The sequence below is a fragment of the Eucyclogobius newberryi genome, unplaced genomic scaffold (genome assembly GCF_026437365.1).
Source record: "Eucyclogobius newberryi isolate DKJ021-1_F unplaced genomic scaffold, fEucNew1.0.hap1 SCAF_17, whole genome shotgun sequence".
NCBI lineage: Eukaryota > Metazoa > Chordata > Actinopteri > Gobiiformes > Gobiidae > Eucyclogobius > Eucyclogobius newberryi.
The window spans coordinates 20,651,464-20,676,972 of NW_027315801.1; the positions used below are offsets into that span (position 1 = coordinate 20,651,464).

Here is a 25,509-nt window from a genome sequence, read left to right on the forward strand (position 1 = left end):
TCATACAGTGCTAAATGCTACGGAATAAAAAGACCAGACTAAAAACAATCTAACACTTAAAGCATAAGAAACAAACAATAAAATCTTCAAATCAACTCTAAAACAAACTAGAAGCCGGTGCAAAGACACTAAAATCAGAGTTTTTTAAAATGTATTTTTAATTCTAGTTAAAAGGAGCGCTGCGGAATTTTTGACCCTCTTTATGTAGGAATCTCTGCTTTCATACTGGAATGAATGCAATGAGGAACTATTAGTATTATACTTTGTTTGTACTCAGCACTTGTAAAGAAAGCTGTTAAAACAAATATTAGGCAGCTATGTTTTGCTATTATTACTACTACTGCTTCTACTACTTCCTCTACTATTACCATATTTTATATTACTATGAGAACTACTAGCTTGTACTAGACCAAAGAGTGTTTAAGTGTACTAGTTACTCACAGTCCCGGGTCGTGGGTACGGTATGTTTCCGGTGTACTCGGCCCACTTGTACTGAGGCCCTTCTTTATGGAGGAAGTTTCCTTTGAAAACACGAACCACGTCCTCCATGCGGTACACACAGACCGCCGAGCCGTTCAGGATGTCACTGGGGAGGCCAAATAGACCTTTATGTCACATTATAATCACATGTCTTGGGGAATAATAACCCAACAGTTATGAATCAGATTTTTTTTGGAAGAATCACAAGAACAGAGCAGTGGGATAAGGGATAGGGGGAAGGTGAAAACATACATTTATTGAGCTCTCAAGGGTCAAATGCTGAGCAACACAGGATTACTCAAACATGCATGAATCAATTGAATTAACACATTTGAGTAATCTGAGGAAACACCATTGTAATAAGAAAATTAGGACTTTAAGAATGGCGGACACAAATGAGAGCGTTGCTGTGCTGGTGTGACCCGGAGTATGAAGCTCAATGGAATAATATTGAGAGTAATGTCGTGCCGGGCGTTCCTGTTCAGGCCTTACTGGCAAATGAGTCATTTGGAGGAAATTGAGAATCCCTGGGTAAAATCTGTGCTTACGACATGGAAGGAGCTAATGAAACCATGCAAACTGAAAACAACAATGTTAAAATCTGAAACTGTATGGCTTATGACCAAGGTTTTGTATGAAATAGCACTGACCTGGGTTTCAAGGTATAAAGGTTTTCACCAGATTGCAAAAGAAAATCAAATGAAAAGCTTATTAATAAGAACTTTTAAGGGGAAAAATATGAGGAAGAGACAGTAGTTTTATTTTGACGGATGAAGAATGGGAACATACATAAACATAAGAGGAACACAAAATAATTCAGTTGGTAAAATGTGTCACAGTATCTTATAACACCATGTCAGCGTGCTCACTATTTACAGGAAAATACTAACTGCTGGAGAGGACGTGGTTGCCAGGAGGCCCATCATTATCATGTGTTTTGGGAATGTCCTATCCTTAAATATTGGACTGATAAACAAAGCACTGCAGACTGTTTTTGACATTGTCATTCCACTTGAATTCAGAACAATGTCTTTGGGCATCAAAACTCCTGCCATGGACACTGTGAAAGGATATCTTTGGACCATACTCTTGGTGGCGGGACAAAAGGCCATCACACAAACACACAAAAATCACATTAGGACTTAATTAATAGATGGACATAATGTGCTTTATTTTTTTTTATGCCTTTTGAAACAGAGCAAAACTGGCCCATTATTTAATTTTACAATTACTTTATAAAGATAAAATATTGATAATCTATGGAGCTAATGTACTAATATACTTAGACTTTTCTACCTGAACTTTAACTCAAACAGTTTGGGGCAAAGCAAAAGACTCCTTCTATCCAAAATACACCAGCAACAGTAATAAATCACACAGTTTGCTTTGGTTGAATCTGAAAGTGATGTAAACGTCTGTAAAATGTAGGAAAATTAAGCAGAACCTTTCTGCCATAAAAGTCATTTTTCTGCAGAATGTCAGAGGCTTTTTCCACAGCTCTGAGCACACACAGTGAACGCCCTCAGCTCTCTGCTCAGCCTTGTGTCAAATGGTAGTGTCAGAGGAATATGTTTTATATGAAATTTGTTAAAGGCAGTGAGTCATTGTGGTTTCTGCCGGTTTCTTTGCAGAAGCTGCAAACACAAAAACGTTTCAGATCATGTCACGCTCGACTGCTCAATAAAACAGTGCACTGGAGTTCTAGGATATGAGAGATGAAATTATGATGTTTTAAAGTAATTGAATTTGTTCTGTAAACTTAGTCAAGTTAATTTGATTTAAGGTTTAGTAAATGCATTTTGAATAGTCACAATTATCATGTCGAAGCTTGCAATTATCCCAACGTTTTGTGCGAGTAGCCCCCTAACTCTAGTATTCAACTTTAGTAAGGATTCATTTCTATTAAGTATTCATCTTTAGTAAGTATGTGTATAAGCTGCAGTGACTGTGGAGCACTGGACTCTAGTCTGTCCGACTTGGTTTTGAATCCTCTCAACAACAGTAATATTGTCAATGTAGAAGTTAGTTAAATGTGTTCAAATACAAATAATCGTAAGTTTATGAGTTTATCTTCTGCAGTGCAATGCTTTTCCACATGATCTATGCAATATCAACATCTTTATCCTTGGTAATAATAATGAAGAGTGTCCCATGGTAGATTCTCTTATACCTTCACGAGCAGGACAGGCTCTACCTACAGACAAGAAATGTGTGTCTTGCCAACTGAATTAAAACATGCACCTAGTGATGTCAAAATGATTATGTTAATGGATCATGATTTTTTTTCTAAGTCACGATATAATCATAACGACTAAAACATTTTAGAATCATCTTTTCTATTCAACATTTACTCCAAAAAAAGTATTTTTTTAATCCAGAATGTCCAGATGATACAACTGAATCTTTTTCTACAATGGAACCCTCCTGGACGAATGAGGGTTGGATTGCTATGTTTACTCACTCACACTTAAATTTGATATTTTGACATTCCTATGTGCACCGCTGTAAAAATATGTATCTCTTATTACATTTTCAGTTCACCGCAGTACAGCGGGCTGGAGTCAGGTGTGCAAACAAGCCAAGCAGACAGACAACTATAAACATGTTCTGAAATATTGAGTAGTTCATATTTCAATCTTCTCACCACATTTTGTCATCCTAGTTTAAACTGTGCTCTGTGAATAAAGCATTTGCAGACAATGTTTGTGAAATAATGGAAATTCATTTTTTTTTTTTTTAAATAAATCCGTACTACACTATCTGTACTGTTTTTTTTTAATAAAATGAATTAATTATGGCTCCAACTGACTGGCTTACATGAATGTTGTCAACTTTTGTGTGAAAGGGTTACACTGCAGTCCCAGTGTGACCTTGAGCAATGGCGCCCCTGTCCCAATGAACAGAGGCCCGAGAGGAGCCGAGCGGAGCCGAGCGGAGTTGAGTGGAGCAGAACCGAGTGAGGAAACAGAGCAGGGACCACTGGCTGCAACAGAGGACCGAGCAGGTGGAGACGAGAGGAGGAGAGCTCTGTGCTGGTGAAACTTTATGACTGAGGCTCAGCACGATGCGAGAGGTGTGACCGCGGCGTCTGTGAATGAGCTTATTGGTGTCATACATTTCTCACTCTGAACACTCAGTGGATTAGTTTATTTATTTAAAGACAGTCACGTGCAGGTCTCACTCGGAGCTGTCCAAACGTGGGCCATTCACAGAAAAGTTGTTGAAGTTGGATTAAAGCAGTGGTTCTCAGGGTGAGGGTCCACAAATGGGCCACACAGAGTAGGCTTTAGGCCCACAGAACATTAGACTGCCTCAGATAAGTGTATGACATGCTACAAGAGTATGATATGAACTCATCTATCTTTCATTTATCCATGGATATTGTTTCACATGCCCAAACATAATCATGTGTTTAATCATGTGTTTAATCATGTGTTTAATCATGTGTTTAATCATGCTGGAAGTATATGCAGGATATGATAGAACCAGGGCAACTGGTTCTGGGTCTGGGTATGTTCATAAATCAAAATATCTATAACGACAGTTAAAAACATGTGCACTCCTGTAGAAATGCTAGATTTATTTTCATTCTGATATCAAGTTAAACAGTCATGTAGACATTTTTAATGAGCACAGATTATGTGGATCATAGACAGCTTCTTATCCTGCTCTGTTTGAAAACTGAAAACAACACCACTGGAGAACTGTCAATCACAACTGGAGTCACAACAGCAAAGGATTCCAGTCTCTTTGAAAAGGAAAAATGCTTTTCAAGGTAAAAATGCTTTAAGGTTGTAGATTCTTCTCATTCCTGAACAGCTGGAGCAGAACTATTATAGTCTGTGTGGATTGAACTTTATTCCTTGAACTTTGTTTCTTTTGTTTGTTTATAAGGCTCTAGATTATTTATCAAGTTTATTGCACATCAGTTATTCACCGTTTGAGGTCTCAGGATATTTTTATCTCACAATCTCATCATAATCATATGAACGCAGAGACAGGAAAAAAAAGGCGTTCAACAACTTTGCTCCAGTGGAACGAAACACAGAGACTTTTAAATTAAATCATTTTATGCCTTTTAATGATTTTAAAGAATTGGTCGAGGACGTCCCTCAGTGCCAATGCACTTGTTTTACATAATTTTTCTCATAGTGTATTTATAAATGTGTTTTAATGTATTGGTTCATTTTATTGAATGGTTTATCTGTGTTTTAGTATTCTCTGTTTGTTTGTTTGTTTGTTTGTTTGTTGTTTATGTTGTGTTTTATGAGGGACCCATGAAAAAGAGAAGGTTTCTCATTTGGTTTTCCCTGTATAAATAAATAACATGAATGAATGAATGAATGAATGAGCATTTGACGTCTTAAAGGTGTACTATGTCTTTTTTTAGTTGGGGGTTTGTCAACTGCTTGTCTCCATGGAAACGTTAGTGCTTGAATTGGCTTTCCAGGCTTGAATTGGCCTGGAATGTTCTATCAGAGCTATTCAACAAAATGTTTCCTGAGGGGCAGATATTTATTTACTGCTAAATAATAAAATATAACCAATATTGCTCTGCAAAGTTGGCCATCCTGTGCGCAACCAGAATTAAACTTAGACTACACCATGACAAAACTTACCCAGAATTAAACAATGACAATGAGGAATTTGAACACTTAGGTCACTGCACACTTGTGTCTTTTCAGCAGAACTTCAAATGTCAAGGTGAAACAGCCGGAGTTAAGACAGCGTGTGCAGATGTCAAACCCATAGAGATAAATGAGAACAGGCAGGAGTGAGTCAGCGCTCTGGATATAACTCCACCGTTTAGATTCTGCGGAGAAACGTGTTACTGTTTGGACCAGCCCTGAGCCCGGGAAGTCTGACAAAAAAGCACCACCAAGGCAACCACCCGAATCACTGTGCCAAAGTCTCTAGTTGTGTTATTACCTCAACAGCAAACCTCGAATACATTTAGACACTTCTTTACTGCTAACTTAACTTAAGGCTATTTTTATGCACCTTACAGCAAAAAAAGTACAAAAATTGTGCCATTGATTTAGAGCAACAATATTTTCAAAAAATTGTAATGGCAGTTAGACATAGCTGTTGTTGTTGCTTTTCATGGCGGCTGGCAGCCAACTGCAAAGATGCATTTACCGCCATCCACATTATTCTTTATTCTTTCTGCAGATGTAGCTACCGTATTGAATTGAGAGACACAGAAATAGTTTTTTTTATAAATTGTACCATATGACAATATCAAAACACAGCACAGACCTGGAAGTGGTGAAGAGGCCGTAGATGAGAGGGTTCTTCTTATCTTTACCATGAAGGATGAAGATGTCCTCTGCAACAGATGTACAGAAATGCAATTACATTAGCACAGAATATATATCAAATCATGTACAATTTCTATAAAAGTGGCATGAGCTTGGTTACAAGAAAGAACTTATTTAAACGTGCAATCTGTAACTTTTATATAATGGACCCTTTTAGTGTTTGCAAACAAACCACCTGCATTCTATAACAGTTTGTTTTACTGTAGCGATCGCAACGCAATTAGCATAAATGATAATGAGCACGTGATAAAAATGTCTTAAGTCTAATCATGTTCTGGACAAATTGCACCAAAAACACAAGGATTGTAGATTCAAGTGCCATCTGGGGTGTAAACTTAGTTAATATCTCATCAGAAAGTTTGAAAGTATTATTATAAAATATTGTAGAAAAGTTTTCAAAGGACAAAATGCATAAAAGGCAGATAAAAAGATGTGCAATCATTGTCCTGGACAAATCACATCAAAAACATAAGGGGCCAACAGTGGATTTTTTCGGGTGGTAATTTCAATCTACTTACATATGCATTAGACAGATACAGAATCAGAAACGGTGCATTGCCGTTGCCTTTGCAAAGACATATAGACATGCAAAATTGTCCACCTGTGGCTAATCATCTACCACCTCTGAGTCTCATCCCTTTCTTCTCCCGCTCATCTCTGTCTGTCGGAGAACATGTGTGGTACGAGGAGCCACAGGAGGCGGGGTCTGGCTGCGTGTGTTAATAACCTGCACCCTGGGACCTCCTATCTCTGTCATGTCACACAACACATTCAGAACAGGCTCATTTCAAACCCAGCCAGAAGGACCACACTGGAGACACACGGGGCCCATATGTCCAAACACCCGCCTGCTGCTCACTCTTATTATGGGAAAGAGGAGGTGACAATGTGTTTATTAATAACTGTCATACGAGCAAAAAATGAAGCAGGCAACAGGACCCACAGCAGCATTTTGTCCTCAACGTCGACCTGCTCTATTTAGCTGTTGTGAGATGTTCAGTGTTGCACATAGGATTAAGAAGTAAAAGTAATCCAAGAAACTTCAAACAATGTTTACTTTTGCGCTTTTGGCTGTATTTCTGAAACATTGCATGTCTAGTCCCTTCCAACATTTGTAAACAGAACATCTGCATTCTAAAGGCTGTTACTACTCCATATATTGACTCCAATGCATGAGAGAGGTAGCATTAGCCTTAATTTAATGAAATACTACAAATTCTATATATTAATAAGTCAACTTTTGAATTGGAGCTGTAAAATATATGGGCAAATGTAATAAATATATAAACAAACAAAACATTTTTGCTGCCTCATTAAAATGAAAGGGATATAGAGTGTTTACTTTAGTTCCATGTGTGCTTATGTCACTCCTGGAAGGGTCTTTACAAGATCACAACAGAACAAAACTGTGTGGTAATATTGACAAAAAAGGAGTACTGAAATTGTATGGGTCTATTTAATTATTCATTCTGATGTAGATAGATGCACTTACAATTAGTCTAGTGAATAGAATGAATCAAATTAAACATGTTTAAACAGGAGTAGGAATAAGTTAAACATATACGATCCTACCTCCAGTTCAAGTTAGAATAATACTGTAATTAAAAACATACTAGCAATCAGCGTTGGGTAGTGTTACTTTTTAAAATGACTCTTAACGTTACCTCATTACTGCCCTGATAAACAATGCGTTCAGTTACTGCGCTACTTCTATTTTTATGTAGACTTTATACAGCCCACCACCACCTGCTGTATCGTTTTATCCACCATCAAGCCCAAACTATCCAAACCTCCACTTTTTTAACCCGCTGTGTTTGTTGTAAAGTTCAGCCAATAGAGGAATCGCTCCAGACAAGTTTCTTTATTTATAGATTAGCACAGCTTGAGACGTCCTTGTATTCGGCTCCTGTCTGAGCTGATAACAACATGCTCCCGTCTCTCTCTCTCAGAACCCTCTGAGTCAGAACAGAACAGTGACAGATGACGGCTTTATTCCAGAGCGTGGAAATATGTTTGAGTGACAGGTGAAGAGCAGGGCACAAACTGGGACTACAAGTTCTTCTCTGAGTTAGAAGACTGCGAGGAGCAGACAATTATAGATAATAGAGGGGTGTACGGAGAAAGTTTTGAATATCTGACTGACAAGCAAAAGCTAAATTATGATTTTAGCAGCTCATATTTTCTATTATTTTTCTTAATGAGAAATGTCACCTTGAATAGATGTTATATAAGTTACATACAAGTTCTGATGAAACAGCCACACAGCAGTCACTATAGGGTTGTAGGTCTTTAGTCGTTTAGTCGATTAATCGGTCAATTGTATCTTGGTCGACAAAACTTTTAATTACTCAACAGCAGAAAGGAGTAATTTACAGGGCCTTTAGTCAAACTACAGTCCTAACTATAACACATAGTAAAGGACATATAATATGACCGTTTTAACCATATTATAATTGTTCCCATATCAAAAACATACCTGGAAGTGTCATTAAATAATGAATCCTGTTTACAAGGTCGTCTTGCTCCTTCTCTGGGCCTCACAAAAAGACTTTCTCAGGTTTGTGATTTCCTACGTAGAGATCCTGAGGTCTCCTGTACTAAAAGTAAAGTGTAAAAGCTGTGAACATATTTATACATGATGATAGATGTGGAAACTTCTCATTTATTATCAAGCCCCAGTGGCCTAATGGATAAGGCACTGGCCTCCTAAGCCAGGGATTGTGGGTTCGAGTCCCATCTGGGGTGGCCTGATCTTTTGTTAGTAGTGAGAGGCATAAACCAACTCACATTGTCTCATTTGTATTGTCAAAATGATTAATACAGTTTTATAGCCATGCAGAGAAGCAGATCATTTCAGTCACAACCTGCTGTTTCTGCTCAGTGGTACCGGAGACTGATGGATGTTAGTTTAATATAAAATTTTGGTCAAAACAATATGATGAATCAATGCCGGAAAACAGATTATGAACTGCTAACAGGAAGTAGAACTAGAGCCTGCATCAGGGTAATACTCGAGCAAGAGTACAAAAAATACTTAGATTTAGATACATATTCTAATGTTGTTTCGTCGTCAAAAACATGAGATGTGGTTGTTTTCACATTTGGTCTATATGAATTCAAATGCATTTGCTGTTTTTTTCTAAAACATTGTCATTATAGTAGGTTGGAATCTAGGAAATGCTCTTTCCATTAGACATCACCAAACTAACACACAAACTATAAATACAGCTACATACACGCCGTCCTTGCGCCCTTTGCTGGAAATCTCTGTAAACAAAACTTTAGTCCTGAATTACTTGTCTTTGCATTCCTTAATCTATACAATATTTACCGTTTTAAAACACAATACAACATTAAATGTTATAATGTTTTGTTTAATGTGTTGGGAATTAATTGTAGATGATTATATTAAATTAATTTGCTAAATATGATTTTATTCTAGCACGTTTAAACTTTGCACTTTGGAAGATTTATTATTAGAAATGCAAAATTCCAGGAATTTTCAAAGTTGGAAAATGTCCATGAGAATTATCGGGGCTTAATGGGAATAAATGAGAATTAATGGGAATGAACAGGGAATTTAAACTTCTGGAGGTTGTCTCTGAACAAGGAGTGAAGTACAGATTTATGGAAATGCATTACATTTCTGTGCGTTCACAATCACAGTCGAGTAACACCATTAAAAAATGATCATTGCCAGATGTGATCATTAGGACTTGATGAGGACGACGTTTTAGAGATCCAGGCCAACTAATATCAATCAACTTTTATTTATAGAGCCCTTTACACTTAAAGTGGCCAAAGTGCTTCACATAGGACATTAAAGGGGACAGAGTTTTAATAGTTTATGTCATGTGGTGTTATAGCTGTGTCTTGGGTGCTGTCAGTGCACACTTTCAATAAAAGCTATCTTCAAACCCTGGAGAAATACTGTTTTGTGTGGTTATGTATGTATTGTGTGAGTTAATTGGACTTGAGGGGAGGGGCACTTTTTGCATTTATTGTATTAGTGTTTATTTGTTCAAATAAGTAAGAATTTGTATTTTGAACGGTCAACGACAGACAACTCTGCAAAATTACTGAGCTAAACTTCCCAGCCGCCCCTCTACAACCCAGAGTCATGATGCACCTACATTCCAATTGCCTGTTATTTTAATCTAGAATGTGTATCTACCTCTGTATCTACCTGCGTTGCATCAATGGAATTTCCCCATGTGGGACAATAAAGGATTATCTTATCTTATCTTATCTTATATCTCTAAGTTAATGCAACAGAGCTCAAATCCATTTTGCTAAAAGGGAAAGCTACTATATTTAATTCACTAGTTTTGAAATTTACAACCCTAAAGGTCTAATCTTTATTGGTGAAAACAATAAATCTTACAGTTTAGACGTTTTCCTGCATCCCATAAAACCCTCCGTATATATTATCCCTCATAATTCTAATCTACATCAGTGTGTGTACATTAATCACGGATGTTATCAGCCACGCTCCTGTCACTACAGTATTACTTTATCAGCGTGATGATATATATAGTATCTGTCCGAAGCCTTCAAACGGAACCTCCTCATGAGTTTAATGGAAAATGTATACGATATAGAGTGTGACATATCAGATGAGCGATGGAAGCGTGCAGTTGAGATTAAAATAAGAGATGAACTAAATGTGGAAAGTACAGCCGACAGATCAACAGCTATATTTGGTTTTATCTGAAGACAAGATGTTAAGAAATACAACAGTCATGTCCATTTAGGTGACCGGTATTCTTGTGACGTGTCACACAACTTCCTGTCACACAGGAAGTTACAAAACAAAAGTGAAACCTTACACATTTATCTTTACATGGAGGGAGAAGAGAATGAAGGGAACCAGGAGAGGAGGGACAGAGGAGAGACAGTGGAGGGACAGAGGAGAGACAGTGGAGGGACAGAGGAGAGGCAGAGGAGGGAGAGAGGAGGGACATAGGAGAGACAGAGGAGAGACAGAGGAGAGACAGTGGAGGGACAGAGGAGAGGCAGAGGAGGGAGAGAGGAGGGACATAGGAGAGACAGAGGAGAGACAGAGGAGGAACAGAGGAGAGGCAGAGGAGGGACAGAGGAGAGACAGAGGAGAGACAGAGGAGAGACAGAGGAGAGACAGTGGAGGGACAGAGGAGGGACAGAGGAGAGGCAGAGGAGGGAGAGAGGAGGGACATAGGAGAGACAGAGGAGAGACAGAGGAGGAACAGAGGAGAGGCAGAGGAAGGACAGAGGAGAGACAGAGGAGGGACAGAGGAGAGACAGTGGAGGGACAGAGGAGAGGCAGAGGAGGGAGAGAGGAGGGACATAGGAGAGACAGAGGAGAGAGAGAGGAGGAACAGAGGAGAGGCAGAGGAGGGACAGAGGAGAGACAGAGGAGAGACAGAGGAGAGACAGTGGAGGGACAGAGGAGAGGCAGAGGAGGGAGAGAGGAGGGACATAGGAGAGACAGAGGAGGAACAGAGGAGAGGCAGAGGACGGACAGAGGAGAGACAGAGGAGAGACAGAGGAGGGACAGATAAGGGACAGAGGAGGGACAGATGAGGGACAAAGAAGACAGAGGAGGGACAGAGGAGAGACAGATGAGGGACAGAGGAGGGACAGAGGAAGGACAGAGGAGAGACAGAGGAGGGACAGAGGAAGGACAGAGGAGGGACAGAGGAGAGACAGATGAGGGACAGAGAAGAGACATAGGAGGTACAGAGGAGAGACAGATAAGGGACAGAGGAGGGACAGATGAGGGACAAAGAAGAGACAGGGAGGGACAGGGGAAGGACAGAGGAGAGACAGTGGAGGGACAGAGGAGAGCCAGAGGAGGGAGAGAGGAGGGACAGAGGAGAGACAGAGGAGGGACAGAGGAGAAACAGTGGAGGGACAGAGGAGAGGCAGAGGAGGGACAGAGGAGAGACAGAGGAGAGACAGAGGAGGGACAGAGGAGAGACAGAGGAGAGACAGAGGAGGGACAGAGGAGAGACAGATGAGGGACAAAGAAGAGAGAGGAGGGACAGAGGAGAGACAGATGAGGGACAGAGGAGGGACAGAGGAGAGACAGAGGAGGGGCAGGGGAAGGGCAGAGGAAGGACAGAGGAGAGACAGAGGAAGGACAGAGGAGAGACAGATGAGGGACAGAGAAGAGACAGAGGAAGGACAGATAAGGGACAGAGGAGGGACAGATGAGGGACAAAGAAGAGACAGAGGAGGGACAGGGGAAGGACAGAGGAGAGACAGTGGAGGGACAGAGGAGAGGCAGAGGAGGGAGAGAGGAGGGACAGAGGAGAGACAGAGGAGGGACAGAGGAAGGACAGAGGAGGGACAGAGGAGAGACAGATGAGGGACAGAGAAGAGACAGAGGAGGGACAGATAAGGGACAGAGGAGGGACAGATGAGGGACAAAGAAGAGACAGAGGAGGGACAGGGGAAGGACAGAGGAGAGACAGTGGAGGGACAGAGGAGAGGCAGAGGAGGGAGAGAGGAGGGACAGAGGAGAGACAGTGGAGGGACAGAGGAGAGGCAGAGGAGAGACAGAGGAGGGACAGAGGAGAGACAAATGAGGGACAACGAAGAGAAAGAGAAGAGACAGATGAGGGACAAAGAAGAGACAGAGGAGGGACAGAGGAGAGACAGAGGAGGGACAGAGGAGAGACAGTGGAGGGACAGAGGAGAGGCAGAGGAGAGACAGAGGAGGGACAGAGGAGAGACAAATGAGGGACAAAGAAAAGACAGAGGAGGGGCAGGGGAAGGACAGAGGAAAGACAGAGGAGGGACAGAGGAAGGACAGAGGAGGGACAGAGAAGAGAGAGAGGAGGGACAGAGGAGAGACAGATGAGGGACAAAGAAGAGAGAGGAGGGACAGAGGAGAGACAGATGAGGGACAGAGGAGGGACAGAGGAGAGACAGAGGAGGGGCAGGGGAAGGGCAGAGGAAGGACAGAGGAGAGACAGAGGAAGGACAGAGGAGAGACAGATGAGGGACAGAGAAGAGACAGAGGAAGGACAGATAAGGGACAGATGAGGGACAAAGAAGAGACAGAGGAGGGACAGGGGAAGGACAGAGGAGAGACAGTGGAGGGACAGAGGAGAGGCAGAGGAGGGAGAGAGGAGGGACAGAGGAGAGACAGAGGAGGGACAGAGGAAGGACAGAGGAGGGACAGAGGAGAGACAGATGAGGGACAGAGAAGAGACAGAGGAGGGACAGATAAGGGACAGAGGAGGGACAGATGAGGGACAAAGAAGAGACAGAGGAGGGACAGGGGAAGGACAGAGGAGAGACAGTGGAGGGACAGAGGAGAGGCAGAGGAGGGAGAGAGGAGGGACAGAGGAGGGACAGAGGAGAGACAGTGGAGGGACAGAGGAGAGGCAGAGGAGAGACAGAGGAGGGACAGAGGAGAGACAAATGAGGGACAACGAAGAGAAAGAGAAGAGACAGATGAGGGACAAAGAAGAGACAGAGGAGGGACAGAGGAGAGACAGAGGAGGGACAGAGGAGAGACAGTGGAGGGACAGAGGAGAGGCAGAGGAGAGACAGAGGAGGGACAGAGGAGAGACAAATGAGGGACAAAGAAAAGACAGAGGAGGGGCAGGGGAAGGACAGAGGAAAGACAGAGGAGGGACAGAGGAAGGACAGAGGAGGGACAGAGAAGAGAGAGAGGAGGGACAGAGGAGAGACAGAGGAAGGACAGAGGAGAGACAGAGGAGGGACAGAGGAGAGACAGAGGAGGGACAGAGGAGGGACAGAGGAGAGACAGATGAGGGACAGAGGAAGGACAGAGGAGAGACAGAGAAGGGACAGAGGAGGGACAGAGGAGAGACAGAGGAGGGACAGAGGAGAGACAAAGGAGGGACAGAGGAGAGACAAAGGAGGGACAGAGGAGTGACAGAGGAGGGACTGAGGAGAGACAGAGGAGGGACAGAGGAGAGGCCCTTACACCTTCATATAGGGAAGGTGGGTGAAGTGTCTTGCCCAAGGACACAACAGTAATAAATCAGTAAGAGAGAATGAAGAAATTCTACTCCTCTGAGTTGAATGAGGGCACACCAGGTAATTTCTTGCCTGAATCCATAACTATTCTGCAAAAGTTGGTGCAAACTTTTCCAACTCCTCGGGGAACTACTTTGTCTGCGTTTGAAACCTGATTCTTGTCTCACACTTTGCAGCAAAGCTTTAGAAATCCAAACCTCAAAAATAGAAGCTGAGATATGCGTTCCTCCTGAAGACTTTGAAGGGGCTGTCTCTTGTATTTACCGCTGCACTCTGAGCTCACTAAATCACAGCAACTTCAGTGCAGCTCCGAGCCGTTAGAGAGAGTTATTATGGAGCTGCGGATGGTTCAGTATTGTTATCAGGGAGAGGGAAGGGAACAAAAACATTTATCTAACTTAAAATAATCGCAAAAAGAATGGGGAACGTACGGTACATATGTGGGGCTGGTAAAACAGGGGCATAAAAGGCAGGAACGCATTCACCCATTTAAAATCACTCATAACGTGGAAAAGCAGACGTGTAAGAATGCTACATTATAATTATAACTGTATATTGATTTGTTTGGCTGAGATACAACCACAAAGAGCCTATTCTGAACAGAACAATAGATTCAAGTATTTTGGTTGGACAAAATAACTGCATGATTTTGGCCGTCTGCAATGAAATATTTCTGATGGGGTGAATCTTGAGCCGTGGTGCAAACACGTAAGTTGTGGATCTCACAGTGAGACGGGGAAATGAAACTTAGATTAAACTTAGAACAGTTTAGGGGCTGCGCTTTATAAGAAGCCTACGATCGACCTCTGTCAAACATGTGACCAACAGTAAACATGTTCCTCAAAGTAACCGCAGAAGAGCTCAACCTGGGCAGATATTTATCTATTTCCTTTTCATGTATTAATCCATATATTAGGCACACTGGATTATAACACGCACTGACGTTTTTTGAGCAAATTAAAGGCTTTTAAGTGCGCCTTATCATGCAGAAAGTACGGTACAAGCGCAATAGCACCAGCGAGCATGTAGCACTAACCAGCAGACCTACAAATATACGTGTAGCTCACTTGTGATCGTGAAGTATCGTGTGCGTGTGTGCTGTCTTCACCTCTTGTTGTGTGACGTCCATAAATCTTACAAGACCAGGCTTAAAACGCTGAAACACATCGCATTTTATAGTTCTAACTTCTATATGCAAATACTAGACTTGCATTGTAAACAAAAACGATTTCATTCAACCCACTGATATTATGATGTGTTTTTCTATGGCCGTGTTCTGGACCAGGAGGAGTTCTCCGTCGGAGCGGACGCACAGCAGATGTTAATAAAATATGGAGAGAGTCTCTGCCTTGAACAGACATGAAAAACAAAAATGGCACAGACTTGAGGCGAGATGGCATTGGCCTCGGGGGGAGGTGTGTGTGTGGTGTTTGTGGTGAACAGAGAGAGACAATCCTCCGGAGACAAGAGGCCAGACAGAAACATGGACACAAAGACAGCCCCGAAGGGTCTCTGGAAGTGAAGACGACAGAAGAGACACGCAAGAAGAAAAGGTGTCACTTTGAATAGGAGGTTATAAAGGCTACCACAATGTAGAATTAAAAAAAAACATAATAAGAGATAAACATAACAGTGAGTAGTGAATTATTCATAGTCTTAATCAATAATATGATATGCTTTTTTTGTTTTTACTTAAATATGACATTGATGGAAACAATTGGCAACGAAATTAGCTCTGGAGTTCACAAGTTCAACTCATCCTGGAACATTTAAACTGCTTTATCTGATTGAGGAGGAAATATGCATTTAAATCTATCTAACTTGTTCCTCGCTCTCATAAACTCTTTGGCACATTGTTAGTATTCACAGACATACTTTCTTTCATACGGCAAAGTGAAACTGGGTTGTCCTAGCACTGTCTTTCTTCTGGGTTTGCAAATGTGCTGTGTGGAACTCTGCCAAGTGTTTGTTTTCAGTGAAATCTATAAAAAGGCATTACACACATTTAAAAGCAGCAGGATATTTTTTTCCGAGTGCGACACTAGAGAGCGGTTTGCTTTTGTTCCTCTCTCCATTCTCTAGTCTAGTGCTATCACAATAGTAGCCTGTAAAATCACAAACCTATGCATGCAGTCAGCAGAGTGGCGCAGCGGAAGCGTGCTGGGCCCATAACCCAGAAGTCGATGGATCGAAACCATCCTCTGCTAAGGACACTTTTTGAAATCGCAACAACAGATGAAGTATCCTCTCGGCTACTTTAACAGCAACTGAAGCTTATAGATTGGGCTGGACCTTGAAGAAAATCTGCTTTATTTTATAATTGTTTTTATCATCATTGTCCTATCCAAACTGGTATCAAGTATCAAACCCACACATGCCTTAGTATTGAAATAGAGTCTAAAAAAAACACTACTTGGCAATTATGTGTACATTTGTACATTATTAATTTATATTTTCCTGGATTAAGTCACTTAAAGCCCGTTTGATATGTTTTTGGCATAACATCCAATTCTATAGTGTCATTTTCGACTGTACGTCTAAACTCTGCTCGCCTATTTTGGATGTGTATTTCCTCTTTTAACACACGTTTCTCTCCCAGCCGTCACTTCTGTCACCAAACCTTTCTCATTTGATGGATCTGAGCCTTTCTGAGAAGCAGCAGGTCGCTCTGGCTCCTGTACAGAACTTTTCACATCGCCATCTTTCACCGCAGCCCTCCATCCTCTGCCTCCGTGTGCTTTTGAACCGCCAGATAATGGACAAATAAAGGGTCAGAGTCAATCGAAAATCATTTATAATCTGCGAGATGGCGGAAGTGTCACTGTAATCTGACAAATGATCTTTTCACCCCATCAACAAGCGCTTTGGGAAGAGTGGGTCTGAAAAGGTTCCTTTGTGGAATAAAGAAGATAAATCAGAGTTTGAAGACAGCCCAAAGAGCACGACATCCATCATGGGGGGAAGAGGAGGTGGATGAGAGAGAAGATGTGCGGAGATTTATAGGTTTGAAAGAGAAAGTTCAACAGTTAGAGAAGTTGGGGAGGTTAGAGTAATGATGAGTCAAGATAATATGGTTGAACAATTGAGCGAAAGTGGTTAGCAACTTGCGAAGGCCACAGCGATTGGAGGACAACGAAGAGGAATTGTTTAAATATGGTCTGACGATGTAAAGAACCTACTAATCCTGTGGTTTATTTATTTATTACACATTTGTTCTATATTAGACTGACTTGAGTCGTCATTCAATGTCAGCCGCCTTGCCCAGAGATACAAAAATAGCTTTCAGGTAATGAGCTTTTAACCTGGTTACAACAGCGTTTCCTCATCATTAGTTTGCGCAAAGTTGCATGTCGGAGTAATCCTGTATTGTCCTGGAATGAGTGCTCAGATATCTACTGTTTTCACCCACCCCCTATCCCCGCCCACTTTCCTGTACTTAGTTGCAATTATTTGGAAGGAAAAAATAAGACTCCAAGTGACATATGTAGTGTTTAAAATATCACAAAACCACTTTTTAAACATAAAACATGTGTAAATGAAAAATCTGCTGCTTGTGACGGTGAAATGTCACTATGAAGAGGCGGGGCTTATCTGTTCTGCACTTTTGAACAGGAAGTGAATGGACCTGTTTCAATTACTATGCCGAGTTACTTCAGTACTGCGATTTGCAATGAACAAAATGTAAAATTATGATCTACTCATGTTATAGTTCAATACTAAGTTCCTGACAAAAGACATTACATAAATATAGGTTTCAATACAATCCCACAATGCCTTACTTAGCTGTTCAGTGCCTTATTTATTAGGCCAAGGGGTGTCTACTGGTGGCTTAATGCGTACTGCTGGAGAATACTGATTCAATCTTTGTAAATTATGTTAAAAAAAAAAAATACAAATGGTCACACTAAACATACTCCATACAATAGTTTTTATATAGTAAAAGCAGCTATAGGTGAAGTAAAAAAATACATATATAAATTATAACATTATGTATAATGTTAACAACAATATAAGAACAATAATATTTTAATAGGCATTTTGTATGATGAGAACCATACAGAAGTAACTGCCAGTAATCATACATGTTCTTTACTGAATACTCATGTTAAAAATTGGGTACAGGCTTTTAATAGCAGTAACAACAGCATAGTGGTCATAGTAGTTGTAGTCATTGCACTAGTATAGTAGAAGTACGTGGTAGTAGTATTTCTTATTATGTGCAGTAAAGGGTGGACAAATTGGCCAAAGCACATCAAAGTACATTATCTGTGTGACATTACTTGGGCCCCCTCCAAACAAAGACTATTATCACAGTACATGAAAAGGATGCCCTATATCCATATAGTACCAGCATAAAAAACTGACATATTATTATAATGGCTATGGCTTGAGGCAAAGTTATTAGCAGTAATGTGAGGGAAAGATAATATAAAAATATATGATAGAGGTGACAGAGGACGATTAAAGGGGCATATGGGGTGTGTGTGGTGTGGAAATAATGAGAGCCAATTAGGACGGTGTCTACTTTACTCAGGCATAAAATGGTAATGCCTTAGTGGTTAAAGTGTAGGAATAACTAGTCAGATATGAGGAGAAGGGTAATGATGATATGTTGCAATAATATAAGTATTCAAATACTACGTGATGCCCCTGCGACCACCATGGGGCTGGGGTTTGTATGTGATCTGCGATAAAATATAAATATTCACTTATTTGGCACAGTAGATCTATTTTACTATTTAGTATTTTGAAGGCTTGCATTTCATTTTAGATAAATAGTGATAGAGAGAGATGCCAAATTATCACTCAAAGGGAAAAATCTAACTGAGATACCAAGTTGAAAAATCAATCCATCAATTTTCCACACTTTTCCGGGCCAGACTTCCCTCTCCACAACATTTACCCCAGCTCTTCCACAGGGATTCCGAGGTGTTCCCAGGCCACAGAGAGACATGGTGTCCAGGGGGGTCAGCCCTATGTTCCCTGGTACCTATATTCCCGGGGAACTATTGGGGATGTGGAACCGTATATGTGGCTGAACCAGGAGCATATTCTATCATTCAAGACAACAGGCCTGCACTCTACAACATGCATGGAATGGATGCACCGGGGAATACTGGGGCCTGTTTAAATATGAGGTACGTTAGTTCCCCCGTTCATAGAAAAGGGGGAACATAGGTACCGGGGAACATAGGTACCGGGGAGCATAGGTACCGGGGAGCATAGGTACCGGGGAGCATAGGTACCGGGGAGCATAGGTACCGGGGAGCATAGGTACCGGGGAGCATAGGTACCGGAAGGCATTTGGAACAGATGCCCGAGCCACCTCAGCTGGCTCTACTCTGAGCTTCTCTCGTGTGGCTGAGCTCCTCACAACTTCCTCCACCCTGTGAAGGAAACTCGTGTCCACCGCTTATCTCCTCCATCTTGTCAATTCAGTCATCACCCAGACCTCATGGCCAAGTCAAAAATTTAAAACTGTTACAATTAAATTACTCTAAATTAATTGGATTTCAGTAATTGGAAGAGTGTCGGTGTAATCCCTCATTCGTCCAGGCGTGTTCCATAGTAGAAAAAGCTTCAGTTGTAGTCATCTGGACTCAGTTTGAAAAAATAGACGTTTCGACTCTCATCCAAGAGTCATTGTCAATAACAGAATTTAGGTCGAGAACTCCGATATTAATACTGTTCTGTGGTAAGACCCGCCCATTGGGAGGAGCCTTCCTGAAGTAGAAAGAGTTGTTGGTTTCAACAGAAACTCCCCCCTTGTATCTACCGAGCTAGCCTATTCAGAATCTTAATGGGCTGTTAAAACCTCTTTGTCTTAGTGAGACCCTGGCTCAACCACCCTGAGTACCTGATTAGCATTTGAATTCCCTGGTCCTTTACCTTTCCAGGGGTTCAGTAACCCATTATAGATAACAGGAAGATTAAACCTAAGCCCTCCATTTCTGTTTAAAGAAGGTCTTTCTTTTTTAACAAAAATAGCTTCCTTGACTCCTCTTTCAAACCATCTTCTCTCCCTGCTTAAAACCTTCACCTCACCGTCTTCAAACGAGTGATTAGAGGCTTCAAGATGGAGATGCACGGCGCTCTGAGGTCCTGAACTAGTATTTCTTCTGTGCTGATAAAGCCTCTTGTGCAGAGGCTGTTTTGTCTCACCTATGTAACGTTCTTTACAGCTTTCTTCACTGCATTGGATCGAATAAACTACATTGCTCTGTTTTTGAGTCGGCAATTTGTCCTTTGGGTGAACCAGTTTTTGTCTTAAAGTGTTTCCTGGTTTAAAATAAACAGGGACTTTGTGTTGTCTAAAAATTCTCTGCAGTTTTTCCGACAGGCCAGACACATGAGGGATAGAATCACCCTTCCTTCTCTGTTCAGTTTCCCTTTTGTCCTGCTTCTTGGTTCTCTTCACTCTGTTGAGAGCCCAAGCGGGGTAACCACAGGCTGAGAGGGCATTTCGGACATGTTTTTCCTCTTTCTTCTTGCCCTCTGAGCTGGTGGGCACACCTTGAGCTCTGTGTTGTAAGGTTCTGATCACACCCAGCTTGTGCTGTAGTGGGTGGTTGGAACCAAAGAGCAGATACTGGTCCGTGTGTGTAGGTTTCCTATATACTTCTATTTGGAGTTTCCCGTCCTCTCCTCTGATCGTGGCACAATCAAGAAAGGCCAAGCGATTCTCCTTAGCGTCTTCTCTTGTTAATATCGGAGTTCTCGACCTAAATTCTGTTATTGACAATGACTCTTGGATGAGAGTCGAAACGTCTACTTTTTCAAACTGAGTCCAGATGACTACAACTGAAGCTTTTTCTAGTAATTGGAAGAGTAATTTATTTCAGTGTGCCATTATAACTATTATATTACATTATGCCTTTATAACAAACACTGCTAGCCCTGAACACTTGCAATACTGATTTAACCATGTGCAATACCGTCATATTCATGTGCAATTACTGTCGTACTCACATGCAATAATGTCACATTCATGTGCATATAACTGATGAAAATAGAGTGTTTATTTTACCATCATTATTAGTATTATCTTGTCTTACGCTAGCTGTTTTTATTTCATTTTACTTTATTTTATCTTTATTTTCCCCTCCATTCCTTATTAGGAAATGAGAGGTTTTGTCTATAGGAGTTTTTGTTTATAAGAGTTCTTCTATTAAGAGTGTTTTTACAAGAGTTTTGTTTATAAGAGTTCTTCTATTAAGAGTGTTTTTTAAACTTCTTAAAAGTTATCTGTCCTTTTCCTTTGTATCTACCTGCGTTGCAACAATGAAATTTCCCCATGTGTGGACAATAAAGGATTATCTTATCTTATTATGAAAGGAGATTTGCAAAACGATTTTGTTTACTGGCACTCAGTGGCAACTCAGAGCTTTTATTGATTCTGTTATCAAAGGACTTATTCGGCATAATCCACTACCTGGCAGTCAGTAGAGTGGCGCAGCGGAAGCGTGCTGGGCCCATAACCCAGAGGTCGATGGGGATGTTCCTTTTTTCTTTTTCACTGTTAAAAGGGACTACCTCCCATGTGAGATAATAGTGTACAGTGATCATCATGGTAACTAGTCCAGTTAACATCATATGATCAATATAGGTCAATTCTACTTCTCCAAATCAGGAATATGTTCACCAATGTAGAAACACTATTGTAAAATTGTATATGTATCCCCTAAACAATATAAAGGATTTGTTTTGTTTGGCTTTACGCGACTCATATATAAATTGGTAATCCAAGTATTCCTTCATGTATTGTTGCTAACAATTTTGAGGCCACTCTTTAAAATCCAACTACAACTTTTCCTGTTCAGTCATGTCCTGTTTACACCACAATCTTCCTGTCCCAAGTCTTAAATGTTGACAAATCACTCTGGATTCTGTTAAAATGACCATGCTGCTGTCTTAACAACACTAAATCTGACACACAGACACAGAACTATCTGAACCTCAAACTCGACAATGTCTCCAAAACATGTCCACCACACAAGCCGTAAACTGCTACGTGCCGCTGACAGTGAGGAAATGATGGTCAGAACACAGCAGGAGAAGGAGGAGGGGGAAATAAAATGTTACTGCGCTGAATGACAGTGTGAGGGATGTGAGTGGTGCAAATAAGTGGGCCAGAAACCACAAACATGAAGCGGTACGGTCCAAAGAAAGATTTAAAAGGAGTCAACAACTGTGGTAAAGGAACTATGAGAGGAATGAAGACAAGATGAAAGTTTAATTGTCACAACAATAAGATAGTAGAAAAAAGCTTCAGTTGTAGTCATCTGGACTCAGTTAGAAAAAGTAGACGTTTCGACTCTCATCCAAGAGTCATTGTCAGTAAAAGAATTTAGATCGAGAACTCCGATATTAATACTGTTCTGTGGTAAGACCTGCCCATTGGGAGGAGCCTTCCTGAAGTAGAAAGAGTTGTTTGTTTCAACAGAAACTCCCCCCTTGTATCTACCGAGCTAGCCTATTCAGAATCTTAATGGGCTATTATAATCCTCTTTGTCTTTGTGAGACCCTGGCTCAACCACCCTGAGTACCTGATTAGCATCTAAATGTCCTGGTCCTGGTCCTCTACCTTTCCAGGGGTTCAGTATACCATTATAGATACCAGGAAGATTGAATCTTAGCCCTCCATTTCTGTTTAGAGAATGTCTTTCTTTTTTAACAAAAATAGCTTCTTTGACTCCTCTTTCAAACCATCTTTTCTCCCTGCTTAAAACCTTCACCTCACCGTCTTCAAACGAGTGATTAGAGGCTTCAAGATGGAGATGCACGGCACTCTGAGGTCCTGAACTAGTATTTCTTCTGTGCTGATAAAGCCTCTTGTGTAGAGGCTGTTTCGTCTCACCTATGTAACGTTCTTTACAGCTTTCTTCACTGCATTGGATCGAATAAACTACATTGCTCTGTTTTTGAGTCGGCAACTTGTCCTTAGGATGAACCAGTTTTTGTCTTAAAGTGTTTCCTGGTTTAAAATAAACAGGGACTTCGTGTTGTCTAAAAATTCTCTGCAGTTTTTCCGACAGGCCAGACACATAAGGGATAGAAACACCCTTCTTTCTCTGTTCAGTTTCCCTTTTGTCCTGCTTCTTGGTTCTCTTCACTCTGTTGAGAGCCCAAGCGGGGTAACCACAGGCTGAGAGGGCATTTCGTACATGTTTTTCCTCTTTCTTCTTGCCCTCTGAGCTGGTGGGCACACCTTGAGCTCTGTGTTGTAAGGTTCTGATCACACCCAGCTTGTGCTGTAGTGGGTGGTTGGAGCCAAAGAGCAGATACTGGTCCGTGTGTGTAGGTTTCCTATATACTTCTATTTGGAGTTTCCCGTCCTCTCCTCTGATCGTGGAACAATCAAGAAAGGCCAAGCGATTCTCCTTAGCGTCTTCTCTTGTAAACCCAATGGGCGGGTCTTACCACAGAACAGTATTAATATCGGAGTTCTCAATCTAAATTATTTTATTGACAATGACTCTTAGATGAGAGTCGAAACGTCTATTTTTTCTAACTGAGTCCAGATGACTACAACTGAAGCTTTTTTCTACTATGGAACACGCCTGGACGAATGAGGGACTACACCGACACAACAATAAGATGTTTACTTGATCGATGGAGTGGTTTAGGGATTTGAATAATATTTGACTTTTTTATTGCAATATATTTATCGGTCTAAAAAGGGCAGTCCAAGTTTGATACACTATATTAATTCATGTCCTGTTGAGAAATGTGTTTTTGCATTTCACTGATCAAGTACATCAAGGACCATGGGCAATCATACAAGTGATAAAGATTTTACTTTTTTGACACAAAGCAATTCCTTAGAGCACTGTAGCACACTTCCATTGGAAGACTATTGCTATATTGTAGGGCTGTAACGGCTAATCGTGACCAGTTAAACATAAACAAAATAATTGTGGTTATAGTTTGATGATAGTAATAATTATCTGGGTAATACAGACACTAAAAGACCTACAAAAAGTGGCTTTATAAAAACCCTTTATAAAATGGCAAAGAATAAACAATTCTGACTGAGATCAATAGAACATTTTATCTGTAATTATTCTCTATGTAGAAACCTTCAGTCACTGTAATTTAACATTTATTTGGTTGAAAATGTATTTTAAATGTCAAACCTTACAATACAAATTATAGTTTGAAGGGTCAACAAATTTGAAAAATATTCAAGTCGAATAAAAAAGTTTCAGCTTTGTTGACAATTGAAGTTTGTATGTGTGACTCACAGCTTCATGTGGAGAAATGAATACGACATTATACACTGGAGAAACTGCTTTTCCTGAGCAAATAATTCGCTTGACAACTTGACAACAACAAACAAATGTACAGAATATAATTCAAAACAACGGCGAGAAACCCTCCCGCACATGTGCAGCCTGTGCCCTGGAAGCAGCCGAGCCCCAGTGATTTATGGGATTTGTAGTGTTTCTGTTCGGCTGAGCGTGGAATAAACAGCACATTCACCACATTCTTCACCTGCCTCCTCCCGCGGCCCAAAAGCGCTGCGGTTCCACATGTTGGAGAGACGCAGCACCAGCAGGGCCTTATCAGCTCGGGGAGCATGCTGGGAAATCGTGTTTACATCTTGACAAGTTTAAACGGCGTGGCCTGGTTTTTGACTGTTTGGGCCTGAGATGTAAAATAAACACAATGTGGTTGGAGTGTATGTGTGAGGTTAACGTATATATTTACTTTCACTTAGTTTCTGCGTGTGGTTCGGGCAAACAGAGGAACGTGGAGTTTACTTTGAGACGTGAGAAGCGACCAAGGCTTTACTGACACTAGATTTTTGACAAAGATATGCAAAGGACTAATAGCTTACGAATTATAATACGTGGCTTATTTAACTTTCGGATAGGTCGGATTTCAGACCTCGGAGTGAGTTTCAGTTGTCCAATGGGAAAAAAGACAATGAACGGTAAAGACTAAAACAAGTTATAAAACTAGGAAAATGTTAAAATCTGCCAAAATGAAGATCCAATATAGTCAATATATTAAACCTGCCATTTGTTGTTTCATTTGCAAGGTATAAATCATTGTTTGAGAGTGAATTTTTGCTCTCAATTTTAGCTGAGTTTCCAAGTTTGATTTCGGAGATGGAGGGGTGTTCAAGTTACAAGTCGGAACGTAGAAAATCCAGTGTCCAAGGGCAATTGGAGCGCAACGTATTTGACAATAGTGGCACCAGCACTCCAACAAAATATGAAACTTAAAATTATATTATTTACGACAATTATAACATGCAATTTTTGGTAGAAAATTTAATACTTTCAATAATAGCTTTGAACCTGACTTTGAATCACATCCATGGGATCGATTGGTCGACTTGACTTGAATGATTTTAACGTTTCTACATAGTATAGGCTCAGTATTATTCTACTTGTAATAACAATCATTCATGTTATTCCATCTTAAATGATATGCAAAGTCTGCACAGAATTTATCAAGAATCTGTCAACCGAACAAGACACTTTACCAAAAGTTGCCACCCACACATGCACATGGCACTGGATGACTCTGGCCGAGGGCTAATGAATGAATGATTGAATGAATGCTCTGTCGCCGTAGCTACTGTCTCCTGGTGACGGACCGTTGATCTCCACGGTAACAGTCCAGGATTTCAGGCGACGCACGCTGAGCTTTTAACCAACACAAACATATTTGTGGCAACTCCCCCAAACTCAACCATCTATAG

At 41.0% G+C, this 25,509-nt stretch overlaps 1 protein-coding gene and 1 non-coding gene across 4 annotated transcripts in view; one reads left to right on the forward strand and one right to left on the reverse strand.

Annotated features, from left to right (window-relative positions):
- Positions 1-25,509, reverse strand: part of sema3h (sema domain, immunoglobulin domain (Ig), short basic domain, secreted, (semaphorin) 3H) — a 78,657-nt gene that overhangs the window by 7,585 nt on the left and 45,563 nt on the right. For all 3 annotated transcript variants that reach the window (XM_072449369.1, XM_072449370.1, XM_072449368.1), the window contains exons 9-10: positions 5,740-5,809; positions 442-586 (exon numbers count right to left, since the gene is read on the reverse strand). In XM_072449369.1, the coding sequence (XP_072305470.1) occupies positions 442-586; positions 5,740-5,809 (215 nt within the window). The remainder of the gene's footprint in view (positions 1-441; positions 587-5,739; positions 5,810-25,509) is intronic.
- On the forward strand, positions 8,474-8,546 carry trnar-ccu (transfer RNA arginine (anticodon CCU)). Its single transcript has one exon. It is a non-coding gene; the product is annotated as a tRNA-Arg (tRNA).